Source organism: Lemur catta, chromosome 22, assembly GCF_020740605.2.
Source record: "Lemur catta isolate mLemCat1 chromosome 22, mLemCat1.pri, whole genome shotgun sequence".
Lineage (NCBI taxonomy): Eukaryota > Metazoa > Chordata > Mammalia > Primates > Lemuridae > Lemur > Lemur catta.
The window spans coordinates 31,249,178-31,261,887 of record NC_059149.1 but is presented as its reverse complement, the minus strand read 5'-3'; the positions used below and the strand labels follow the sequence as shown (position 1 = coordinate 31,261,887).

General features: G+C 54.6%; 1 protein-coding gene and 1 long non-coding RNA gene across 7 annotated transcripts in view; one reads left to right on the top strand and one right to left on the bottom strand.

The window, feature by feature from the left end:
• Positions 1-4,193, top strand: part of FBXO25 (F-box protein 25) — a 37,598-nt gene extending 33,405 nt beyond the window's left edge. For 4 of the 5 annotated variants that reach the window (XM_045535928.1, XM_045535931.1, XM_045535930.1 and 1 more), the window contains exon 10: positions 2,856-4,191. In XM_045535928.1, coding sequence (XP_045391884.1) covers positions 2,856-2,945 — 90 coding nt within the window. In that variant the 3' untranslated portion in view covers positions 2,946-4,191. Of the gene's footprint in view, positions 1-2,855 lie in introns of all 5 variants that reach the window. The other variant, XM_045535932.1, reaches the window with a different exon arrangement.
• Positions 4,194-8,309: 4,116 nt separating this feature from the next.
• On the bottom strand, positions 8,310-12,508 carry LOC123626702. 2 transcript variants are annotated; one of them, XR_006730975.1, is made up of 4 exons: positions 12,236-12,508; positions 9,851-11,969; positions 9,098-9,207; positions 8,310-8,839 (listed from the first exon to the last, which is right to left on the bottom strand). It is a non-coding gene; the product is annotated as an uncharacterized LOC123626702 (long non-coding RNA). The 2 variants fall into 2 exon arrangements; XR_006730974.1 differs by having other exon boundaries at positions 9,851-12,508.
• Positions 12,509-12,710: the final 202 nt, after the last annotated feature.

The following is a 12,710-nucleotide window of genomic DNA, read 5'->3' as shown; positions in this document are numbered from 1 at the left end:
TTCCGTTTCCTCCTGAGCACGTTGCTTTACGTGGCACCAGCGGGAAAGCACAGGGCTACCTTGGAGGGGACGGCACTAGCGTGGGGCAGGGGGCTTTCAGTTTGTGTGATGGTGTCCGCTCAGGACAGTGTTTGGGGACACTGGAGCCCCCTCTCCGCTGTCCCCTGGGCGCCGGTGGCCAGGCAGTACAGGCCCAGCGTCGCTTCTCTGAAACGCTGGGCCCACAGGCGTTTTGGGTTTCAGATTCTTTCGGATTTTGAAATTTGCATATGTGTAATGAGATCTGGGGATGGAACCCAAGTCTAAACCCAACATTCATTGTTTCGTGCACGTACCTCACACACACAGCCTGAAGGTAACTGTATGCCGTATTTTTAATAATTTCATGTATGAAGCAAGGTTTGTGTTAAGCACTTGTGAGTGGAATTTTCACTGGTGGTGCCTAGTCAGTGCTCAAAAGGTTTTGGATTTGGGAGCAGTTAAGGTCTTGGATTTTCAGATTAGGGATACTCATCCTGTATAAGAACGTGCTGCCTAAGTTTCCAGAAATATGTAAATTCTGATTTTTTTTTTTTTTTTGAGAGATGGTATTTAGCTTTCCAAAGTAATTTGCTTGCACTTCTTGTATTTAGCGATCCGTCCTGCCATACTGAATCGTGCTGTGGAAGTCAGGGCGGGTCAGGGCAGGTCTTCCCTGGCGAAGGTGTCTCAGTTCTGGGTCTTGCTTGTCTTGCTGGGGGCTGTGGTCCCCCTGCAGGGAGGTGCAGCCCAGCCGCTCCCACCAGATACTGCTTGGCAGGCAGAGGTCACAGTCCACGTTTTTATTTCTGAATCTATGTACAAAAGAGCACGAAAAGAGATCCCCCCCCCCCGACTTAGCGTCCCCACAGACGAGGAACTAAAGTCACATCGGAGCTATTAAGGGAATAGGGTGGGGACTGGGGACCCCAACCCCTGAGCTCCTCAGACCTCTGGTGTGACTGCCGCCCGAGCCTTGTCACTGCCCATGGCCCTGAGCCTTGTCACTCCCCGCAATGCGGCCCCGAGCCTTGTCACTCCCCGCAGCCCCGAGCCTTGTCACTCCCCGTGGCGCACACGTTGTGACCTGTAGGCCCGGGGACGGCTCAGCTGCCCCTGTGCTGGCTGCCCCGTGTTCCGGCTGTGTGGCATTGCAATTGCTCTCCACCGGCCTTCCTCAGGAAGTCCCCAGCACAGTCTGGGTGGGACCAGTAGGGTCACCGAAAGAGTGAGGGTCGCTGAAAGCCGTCTCCGTGCCGGGGGCGGGGAGGGGTGGTCTCCCAGCTGTGCCGCCCTCGCCTCAGTCTGTGGATCAGGGGTCAGGGAGGCAGAGTGAGGACACGGTATTTCAGATCCAAGGACTAGGCCCCGACGTCTCCCCTGCAGGCCGTGTGGCCGCTGGGAGCAGAGCCAGAGCCGGACCCCAGGGGAGGCGCCGCGGGTCTGGCGGCCCGGCCTTGCTGTGAGCAGCTTCCGCAGGAGCAGCACTGACCGGCTGGCCTAGTCTCTGGGCGGGGGTGGGGGACACGCTGCCTGGCTGGGCCGTCCCGGGGCTGTGGGCTCACCCAGGGCGGCCTCCACGCGGATCCTGGGCAAGGTAGCACAGAGTGGACCCTCAGGACGTTAAGAAGGAACAAAGGACTTTCCCCCAAAGCCTGTCATCGCCTTCCCAGCGCAAACAGTATGTGGAAGTGTCAGCATCGCTGTATGTGTTTGTTTATCGTTCAGTGAGGAGGTTTGAAGGTGACTTAGCCCGGCACCCTCTCGAGCTGTCAGCTGAGAGACTGTCCCCACCTGCCTGGGAGCAGGTGGGTCCCGGTGCCCTGAGGGGCCGTGAGTTCTTGCCTCTAAGCCCTGTGTGCCCAGACTTGGCCCAGTTTGCAGTTACGTTCCCAAATAGCATGCGTGGAGCCTCAACGCCTCAGCGCAGTGCGACGCTTTTCTAATCTTAATTTCTCCTTTTTTTCTCCCTTCACTGCATTCCCTCCTGGTTCTCTCTTCACAATCTCAAAGGACTACCATCTTGCTTTACTGTTCAAGGTACCTCCGTGTTTCACCGCGTGCCCCGTGTGTTGTGTTGTCTGAGCGTGTCGTCCTTGCCACCGCCTGGCCCTGTCCCAGCTCTTCCTGACTCGAGCCGAGTCCCGGGACCTCGAGGCAGGTCTCAGCTGCCCCTCTGGTCACTCAACAGAGAGTTTCATGACATATCCCACGGCCCAGTGCCTGGGTGATGAGAGAGACTCTGGGCGTGCCCACAACACTTGGAGAAAAAGACCCCCACCACGCCTCGCCCCAGGGCCTGCGCTGCAGCGACCCAGCGTGGGCCGTGCACGGCCTCTCTCGGCCTCCTGAGGGTTTGTCAGCTTCTTCCACAAGGCTTATTTTTCCTCCTTCGTTCCCCTTATCAAACACACCCCTGCATCTCCGGGAGGTGTGAGTGCGCCAGCTCCCTGGCACACCCAGGGCAGGCGCCGGTCAGTGCCACGTGCCCTCACGGTGCCGGTCTCCACTCTAGCCTGTGGGAGGAGGCTCCAACCCGTTCGGGGATGAGTGATGGGCAGACGTGACCCCGAGAAGCCGAGTGAGCTGGGAGCAGAGGGCAGAAAGAGCCCCGTGGTTTCCCTTGTGGCCGTGCAGGTTCTCGGGCAGCTCCTCTGACTGGGCCGGACTCAGCCCTGGAATTCCACGGGAGCCTCCACCCAGACACTGCCTGCTCCTCAGCCCCAGTCACCCCCGCGACTGAGGCAGGGCCCGGGGTCGGCCCAGGGCTGAGACGTCCCCAGAAGTGCGGTGGCAGTGGTGGCCAGGCCCTAACCCTGACCCTCTCCCTCCCACAGGACTCGGGACACCCCTGCACCGCGGCCGACCCCGACAGCTGCTTCACGCCGGTGTCCCCGCAGCACTTCATCGACCTCTTCAAGTTCTGAGGCTGCCCCTGCGCCTGCCGTCGCCTGCCGTCCCCCGGGGCCGTCCCGGTCCTGTGGGGGCTCCTCGTGCACTCTGGGCTGGTGGGGGGGGCATGGTTGTGCGCGTGCGTCTCTGGGGGTCCGGCCCACAGAATCATTTCTACTTCGGTCTGTAAAAACTTTTCTTCTGAGCAGATTAGGATTTTTTCTGAGCAGTTTTTCATATTTGTATATATGGTTCAAAGATGATTTTGGATTTTCAACCCCCCATTCCGTGCAGAACTGACGCAGACGGCCTTCCAGAACCTGCTGCTCCATTGTCGAATTATAGTTTCCCCATTTTATAGTAATCGGAGTGGGGGACTAGACAGTTGATCCTTGTAAATACATTGTGCAGAATATTTATTTTTTCTTAAAACGTATTTTAACTGCATTGGCTGTGCCCAAGTGAGTCCTCTTTGAATACAAAACGAATGTAGGGAAGTGCTGGCAGGTTCCGACTGGCGGCGGGGGCAGCTGTGAACCGTGTGCTGTGCCCGACGCGGGTCGGACAAGGCCGGGCAGGGCCCTCACGCCTGCACTGTGCCGTACCCACGCAGACGGGCGGGTGCCCCGACGGAGCCGGGAGCAGCCCCCGCGGTCTACACGCCCTTCGCAGACAGGAGTAAGTCACATTTACCCCATTTACCTTTGTCAGTTTTGCAGCTTACTGGAAAACATAGTGATTTTGATTTCATTCAAGTCTTTAAAAGATTGTTTTAAAATAATGCATGTTCACTTTAGAAAATTTTGAAAATAAAGGTCTATGAAAGAAAACAAAAGTCACCCCCAGTGTTACTGCCCGGGGGTTACCGGGCAGGCTGAGAAGAGCGGGCCACACCGGCTCGGCACCCCGGGGGGAAATGTGCATTTTCAGTGTGGTCGGGTCAAGGGACCCAAGCCAATCATTTCCACTTCCTTTACATTTTTTTCTTCTGAGTGTATTAAAATTTGTAATTTTATATATTAATAAATGCAAATCAGAGATTTTCATTTTTCAGCACCACATTCTGTGCCGAACTGACAGGAACGGCTGAGAACCCGCTGCCGCTTTGTCAGCTGAGTTTGCCCACAGCACGGTGCCGGGGCTGCCCTGCCGGACAGGGGAGTAAGAGTTTCCGTGAAACCCCAAACGTGCCACGTGCCGTCTTCATTTCATAACCAGCCCGCTTTTTAGAGGCATTTACCTGTATCTTCAATATTTATTTGGAAATACAGTTTCTGTTGGGCACGTAGCATCACCAGATGGCACTTCCTCCTCACAGCATTTGGGCAGCTCCCGACTGCTCCCAGCATCGGTGACTGTGTGACAAGCATCGCTGCACACAAACGTTCGTGCATGTGACACCTCCTTGTGACAAGCCAGACGCAGAAGCAACACGATGAGTCAAACGTTTAAGGCTTTTAATATACGTTTCCAGATTGCTAGTGAGAAAAGCAACTGTCGTGACCTTTCTCAGAGGGAGCGTGTTGAGTTTCCATGATCCCTGAGGCACGGATGTTGTTTCCGTTGGTGGTATTTCAGTAAGTGGAGAATTGGATGTGTGCTTTATTGTGAGGCTGAACATTTTTGTGTATTTACTGGCCATTTGTTTTGTTTTTGGTAAATTAATATGTGTTCTTTGCCTGTTTTCCTTTGTGGTGTTGGTCTTTTTCATGTGAATTTCTTCTTAAAAGGACATTAATCTTTAAAGTTGTGGTTCTTTCTCCCAGTTGGTCATATACCTTTTAATGGTCTCAACGCTATTCGGCTGTGCTCTAGAATCACAGGTACGTGCATTTAACTTGTATAAATCAAGCAATACCTGCTCAGGAAAAAAATGTCAGCATTGATGGTGTAGGGGAGAGGCTTCCAGCAGTCGCATGAAATTGGCTTGTTTTCACAGGTGGGGGTGCTGCCAGCCCAAACCGTCAGTCACATTGGCACCACTGAGGCAGGGGTGCCCTGGGGGCTGGGCAGGCGGCCCACGCACATCAGAGGGTTCTCGGAGGGTGTAGACAGAGACAGAGTAAAGATGGTTTTGATCAGTTATAGTAAATCAGACAACACCAGAGATAAGAGGAGGTGTAAGTTTACACTTCTGGATGTCATATTTGAACGTAAACTCTGTCAGAGGGTCTGCCCGAAGCGGAGGTGCCACTCCCTGCAGGATTAAACTACAGTTTTGATGCACAGATTCGCAACAAAGTGGAGATTTCAGGGCACCGAGAGCCCGAGACCAGGCAGGAAGCTTCACACGCCCTTGATCCTGGCTTGGCGGTAGCAGGCTCTCGAGATGCCACCTCATTCCCAGTCCCGCTGCCCGGAAGCTGGTGTTGGCCTCCAGTCGCAGCTTCCTTGGCCTGTGTCGAGAGTGGAAAGGGCATGTTTCTCACCTCATCTGTTGAGTCGGGTCAGAAGGACTAGCAGCTGTGTCTTGGCAGCAGACCCAGGGCAGCTCTTTAGCGTTAGTGGTTTGCCAGGGATGTGCCATTATCCGAGTGCACACTGTGCACATCTGCACAGGGCTGTACGTGGAAAACTGACCACTTCATGGAAAACTGTAAGGATCTATGCCCAGTTTCTGCCTTAATTGCTGCTTTTATAATCAGAGCCTCAAAAGATTTTAGGATCCTGGACCCTTGCTGAAATAGTTCGTCAGCCCTCATAGTATTTTGTAGAGTCCTCGTGATTTGCTATAAACAAACTCGTGCATCTGTGACTAGACAGTTTTGCTTCTTCCTCAGGTTAGGTGCTGGCTGCTTCCCTTTCCTGCCTCCTTCCCTGGCTGGAGCCTCCGGCCCACTGTCGAGTAGCAGAGGCAGGAGTGGGCATCCCTGTCTGGTCCCGGCCCCGGGAAAGCGTTCGGTCTTCCGCCACCAGCTGGTGTTACCCATGGGCTTCCATGGAGACGCTGTACCAGGTCGAGGAGGCTCTCTTCTGCTGCTCGTTTGCTGAGTGTCTTTATCATGAAACGGTGGTGGATTTTGTCAGATGCGTTTTTGCATCTCTCGAGAAGATTGCGTGGCCTGTGGATGTGGGGTTATTACATGGACCGACGTTTGTATGTGGAGCCAACCTTGCCTCCCTGGGCTGAAGCCACTCGGTCGTGTGTCTGATGCTTTGAGTTGTTGGATTTGGTTTGCGGGCTCAGGTGACCCTCGGTGTCTGCAGGGAACGGTTCCAGGACCCGCCTTGTGTGACCTCTGTCTGGTCTAGGTGTCGAGGTAAAAACTGCCTCATAGGATGAGCTTGGAAAGTGTTGCCTCATCTTCTGTTTTTTGGAAGAGTTTCTGAAGGCTTCTTGTTAATTTTTTAAACGTTTGATAGATTTGAAGTCACTGAGGAGGAGGTCAGTGTAGTCTCTCATCTTCCCTTTTGGAAATTCCTCATTGCCTCTAACAGGGTAAGGCTGTTTTTCCAGAGATGCCTGACGCGTTCTCTTCCCTGCGAAGGCCTCACCTAGCAGGTAAACGGACCGCGGCGCAGTCCGTTCTGCCAGTATCAGGAGTGACGATGCCCCCGAGAGCCACAGGACACGTGACTGTAAGCGCCCTCCACCACGGCGTGCTTGCACCTGCCGGGTTCCATTCCCCTCCCTTTGGGCCCCACCTACTGCAGCGGCAAGTGCCACCTGGTGGGACAGCCAGCAGACGCGCGGCACATGGGAAGACAAGCAAGGACTCAGGCGGCCCCACACACAGCGGACGTGCGCCAGCCGCCCAGCCGCCCTGAGGGAGAGTGCCAACTTCTGCCTGTCCTCAGCTTCCCTGCACTTGCATTTCCTGCCCTCGCTCACACAGGCCTTGCTCCGTGTCCCTGCCTGTCTCTGCCCAGAGGAGGCAGACCCTTGCCACCGGAGGGCAGTGTCCCCAAGAGCCAGTGGTGACTGAGCACCACTGCTCCCGGATGTGGTCCTGCCTCTCAGGTTCCCGCAGGGAAGAGCTGACTCAAGTCCAGGAACTGCTGTTCCGGGCAGTGGCCCTGGGCCTGCAGCCTCAGTCACTGTGGACGAAGGGATCCGCCATGAGGTCACTCCCCTGGGCACCGTCCTTGATCCAGCCCCGTGGGTCATGTGCCCAGGGAACAGGGACTCGCCGGTTGGTGGAGAATAGAGATGTGCCTGGTGGGCGGAGCCTCGTGCCACCACCGTCACACCCCACCCCCAGCCGGGTCTCCCTGAGGGTGGCGGGTCCCCAAGGAAATGCTCTCGATAAGGCACAGTAAAAAGGTATCAGACAGGAGAGACACCACACTGGTGCAGTTTTTGCATGGAATTTCATTTTTATTTGATAGTTATTTGAAAAACCTACACAAATGAAGGCAAGTGGCTTTTTTTAATCTAACTCTGTAGATAATTCTAATGTCATTAAAATGTTTTTTCATTGTAGTGACATTTATTCTCACCAGTGTACAGTTTAGAGGCATCTTTACATTGTTGTACGTTTTTATCTTGTAAACTGAAACTCCGTCCCCATGAACTTCCCCTCCCTGTCCCCGTCCCTCAGCCCTGGCCACTCCGTCCTGCTCTGTCTGTGACTGTGGCCACTGTAGGGCCTCCTGAGTGGAGCCAGCGGGGACTGTCCCCTGTCTGGCGCGTTCCTCTAACTGTATGTCCTCAAAGTTCTTGCACGTCACAGCGTGTGTCAGAACTCAGTAATCTCCCGTGATTTACGTGTGTGCCGTGCTTTGCTCACCCGTTCGCTCGTGGATGGGCACAGGCGTGGCCGTCGTGACTGACGCCGTGAGCGTGGGCACACAGGTGTCTCTCACAGACCCTGCTTCCTCCTCTGGGGGCGTGTGCCCCGAAGTGGAACTGCTGGATCACGCGACAATTGTTTCATATTGTCTGTTTTGCAAGAAGTTCCATTTGCACTTGAGGAAAATGTATGCTGCTGTTGCTGGGAGTTCTGTGTAGTCTGAGGCCCAGCTGTGTGGGGCTCGCGGCTGCCCTGTCTGCCAGCCCCAGCGGACAGTGGGGCAGCACAGCCTGGCCAGTTGCCGCAGAGCGGTCTGCGTCATGTAGCTCAGAGCTGATGCTGGGTGCGTGATGTGTGTCTTAACAGTATGAAGGTAAAATTACAGCATGTCTGGGAGTTATTTCATCATAATCTGTTGGGCTGAGGGCAACTATCGCTGAAACAAGACTGGACGAGGAGTGTGAATTACTGAGGCTGGACAGGTAGGTGCACATAGAGCGTGTGCCGGGCAGCGAGCCCACTGTCTGTGTAAAGGGGGCGGACGGCGAATGTTTTTGGCTTTGCCGGACATGGTCTCTCTCACCACCACTCACCTCTGCCGTAGCCCCAGGTCATCTGTGCACGTGAGCGCACGCGGACATGTTCCAAACTCTGTGGACACTGACATTTGAATTTCATATACTTTTAATGCCATGAAATCTTTTTTCTCCATTTAAAAATGCACAAATTATTCTTGTAGGCTGTGCAGAAACAGATGGGCCAGACGGCTCTAGTTTGCCAACCCTGATTTGCACTTTTGCCTCCTTTGTATAGATTGACATTTTCCATTTACAAAGTTACATAATATTAGCTTTTTGTACTTGTTACTCTTTCTGATTGCAAAAGTAATATTTTTAAAAAGCTAAAACAAAAAATGTTACCCATAATTCTACTTCAAGATTTCATGTATCTTTCCAATACTTTCTCTTATATTGCTTTTTGAAACTATGTAACATATTCCCAAATAGAATACTCCCCTCCCCAGAAACCGTGAGCAGTGAGTTGTGGGTCTCCTTGCCAGAGGGAACCGCCCCATCTGCGTCCCCAGGGAAGCTGGCTTCCTGTGCTTTGAAGACCACTCGCAGAACAGGATCTTTGCCACCATCCTCTGCCCTACAGCATCAGTTCCAGCCTCTCCAGGGAGACGAGGTTCGTCTCTAAAGGAAAAACAAATCACACCTCAAAAAGAAAACTCACAGCAAAGGGTATTTCTCATCACCTCCAGACTTGTTCGGCTTTCTTGAAAATGTATGTGATTTTTTAAATTACAGTTTATTTTTTCATAAAACTCTTCACATGAACTTTGACTTCTTAAGAAAATTAGTTACACAGAAACAGTGCCAAAAGGATCAATATCTCTTGTTCTGAAAAGTAAAATTCTATACAACCTTTATCACTAAATGAAAATATCTTACTTGCAACTATGAAAAGCCATGCTGAGACATTAATTTCTAAATACGTAGGTTTATCCATCGAGGTCGACAGCCTTAGGTACAGGACAGTCACTGTGCTGAGAAGGACACACCTGTGGGAGGGGAAGCCGTTTGCAGACCCCGGCGAGAACACGGCCACCAAGGACAGGGTTAGCAGGAGACACACTGACCCAGACCCAGCGCGAGGGCAGGGGGCATCCCAGCCCTGCGGTTGTGGCATGCCTCACGAAGGTGACACCCACTTGGCAGTCTGGGCTTTCGCCTTCCCCGAGGGCCACCGGGGAGGAAACACAGCTGCTGGCCCTGACGGGGCGAGAGCCAGGGCCCGACTGTCCGGTGTTCACTGAGCCACGGCGGGTGCAGAAAGCTGCAGGTGGGCTTCTCCCCAAACCACGTTTCCCTCAAAAACTCAGGGTCCTGTTGCGACACAGTGGCGTTTCGGTCAGCTAGCTTTTCTGTGCATGACACGGACAGGCCCTCAGGACCAGCAGGTATCTCGCCTGCGCCCTTGGCTGGCACCAGCCTCCTCCGAGGTCACGGCAGGGGGACTTTGCCAGGTAGGAGACACCCACACACATGGGGGGCGGGTGACAGCACTCCCCCTATGAGGCCGGGGCGCACACGGCAGCGGTGTGGTGGCCGTCACCACACCCCAAGGCAACTCTCCTACTCCGTGGGGGGGTGGGGGGCTTAGGATAACTTAACATTCCAGCAGCTTAAGTCTGAGTGACTTACTTTCACAGTTGTGGAGCCAGAGGTCCCAAAGTCACGTCTTGGCAGGGAAGAGAGCAGAGCTCTGTGGCCCCTCCCAGCGGGAGCTGGCCTTCCTCCTCCTCAGCCCGGCGACGGCTGTGACACAGGATTCCCTGTCGTGGGGACTCTGCACAGGGGGCAGCCGGCTGTCCCGTGTCCTCTGGTCTGAAGGCAGGGGCATCTGGTTCCACTGCAGCGCTCTGACGAGTGCCTAGCGTGAAACTCATCACTTCTGTGGGAAATGACAGGGTCGTACCTGTGACGACTTTCCTGAGCTGCCAGACGGGCTGGACGCAGAGGCTGTGCGGGGACACCTGTCAGGGCAGAGGGCAGGAGCACGCGGGACAGCCCTGGAGAGGACGCAGCTGGGAGACACCTGAGGAATAAAGGCCACCAGGTTAAAGTGGAGTCGTCACCACCCGAGCCCCATTCCAGTGTCATGGGTGGTGGACGCCCTGGACAATCAGCTCCTGGCCTGCGGCCCCCAAGAGGTGTCCCTGCCACCAAGACATGACAGGGCCTTTAGATCTAACTTCTCCTTCACAGGAGCCGCACAGATGGGAGAATAGTTAAGCTTCAGGACAAATGGGGTGGTGGGGGGCGGACAGGCTTCCGTTTCCAGAGTCACAAGACTTGGGAGACAGAACAGCCATGCACGGCTCTTACCTGGGTCCTGGTTTGTGGAAAAAATAAAAGCAGCCAAAAGACATTTTCCAGGCAATTAGGAAAATTTATGAAATATGGGTACTAGATGAGGTGGAGAATTACCGTGTTGGCGTGTTCATGGCATCGTCCTCACGCAGGGAGCAGCTTCTCAGAAACACATGCTTTTAAGTGGCTCGCTGAACTTGGGCCTGCCACGCAAACCAGGACAGACCAGCAATTGCTCAGTCTCCATAACTGAGTTTCAGGGTGTCCATTGGACTGTTCTTGCCGCTTTTACATAGATGTTATTTTTTTGTAATAAGATTTTTAAAAATGAAATGCTTGTGCCTCCCTCAAAATAAGCCAGAACGAAATATGCCAGATGAATTATGAGAATTAATCACCAATTACAGGTTTAAGTGTAGTTCGTTCCTCTTTCATCATCTGCTGTCCCTGCAGGGCTCAGGGATGGGACATGCTTCAGGGGGTGAAAACAAAAGCTGTGACCCGGCTGTCCTGGCCCAGAGCCCCTGAGGGGGAAGTCACCGTTGCAATTGTCAAACATTCCCCAGATGCATCCGGCTTTGCTGGGAGATGCACTTTCTTGTTCACCTCTGAGTTTGGCATTTCCGGCTGTTAAAATTAGAATAACTCTTTCATTCAGGATGTGCTCCTCCTAGACAAAACGGATATCACATTCTGGGGGCCAGAGAAGTGGGCAGACAGAATCTCAGGAAAAGGTCCGGGAAAACACCTGTGTTTGACGTTCAGCTCTGGCAGCTCGGCATCTGTTCTTAGAAGCTACAGGCCAAGAAGACATCCCCCTGCCCCCCCCTCCACCGTCCTGGGCCTCAGGATAAAGTCGGACTGCAGGGCCGGGTGAAGGCACCCATGACCCTGGGAAGCTGGTAGAGTTAAAAAGTAAATTCCAGGTACAAGCCTTTTAAAAGAAAAAAACCTGCGTAAGACTGGCTAATTCAGGGTGTCACCTAATTAACATGTTACCATACCTGTTCACTCATTTTACACAGTAAGGCATAGGCCAGATCCCTAAAGGTACGTTGTTGCCATAGAACTGTCTCCCGGAACTCTCAAATCCACTAGTTCTCCTGCTCAGGCCCCAGAGTGGCTCCCGCCTCCCCGATGACAAGACCTTGTCCTTCAGTCCAACCCACACGCCACGCAGAGAACAAAGCTGCACCTGTGTCTGCCTGGCCTGGCCCTGAGGGGCTGCTGGGCGGACCCGGCTACTCGGGGGGCTGTGCCACGCCAGGAGCAGAGATGCCGCCAGCTCTGCTGTCCGTGTGACGGGAGGGTGCTGGTCCTCTCCAGGCCTTAGAACCAGGGTTTATACCCCCCAGGTCCACATGCTTCTTCAACTGGCCGGTGCCTTCCCTCACCCAGTCTACACTCGGTATCTGCCGGGTCCACACACAGGCCGTCCCAGGAGCAGATTCTGCAGCCACAGGGTGGAGACCGGCAAGCAGGGGGAGAGGAGGAAAGTGAACAGATGAACAGGATGCGGCGAGGCGGCGGGTGTGAAGCCCCCAGACACCCAGCAGGGCAGGTGGGGGCTCAGCGTGCCCTGGCTCGAGGGGGGCCAAGGTGGAAGGACAACCCCCAGCTGCCCTGGCGTCTCCGGCCCCTGCTTGAAGGGCTGGGGGCCGCCCCCCCCTTGTCCTCAGCCCCCACCCTCCTCTGTAATTTTCTAAGTGAACTGACCGAGCAAGTACTGAGTGCACAGCAGCACGGAGGGTGCCCAGGCAACAACAGTCGTGGGAAACCCAGGAACCGGGGCTCCAGAGGCACAGACCAGCCGCCCCGTGTCTAACGTACACGGGCAGGGCGTTCGCAGAGAGGCCTGCGGGGAGAGAGACAGGAAATGCCGAGCACAACTGTCCTTTTCTGTTTCTAGAGCCTCCTGCTCAGCCCTGGTTTCTGCTCAGACGCTCCTTCCTGGAGGCGCGGCGGCTGGTGGGCAGGGGTCCTCCCCACCTGGCCTGGCCCTCAGTGTCACCTGGGACCTATGACCCTGGGGACCGTGGCCCGTAGGATGCACATCTGCCCCCTGTCTGCTACTCTGGGCCAAGGTCTGGAAGAAATAAAGACACTTCCAGAAGGAGCCTGAGTCTGGAATGCGGGAGACCCTCCCTCTGGCTCCTGGCACTGGGTGGCAGGTGGGGGGGGGAGGGCTGCA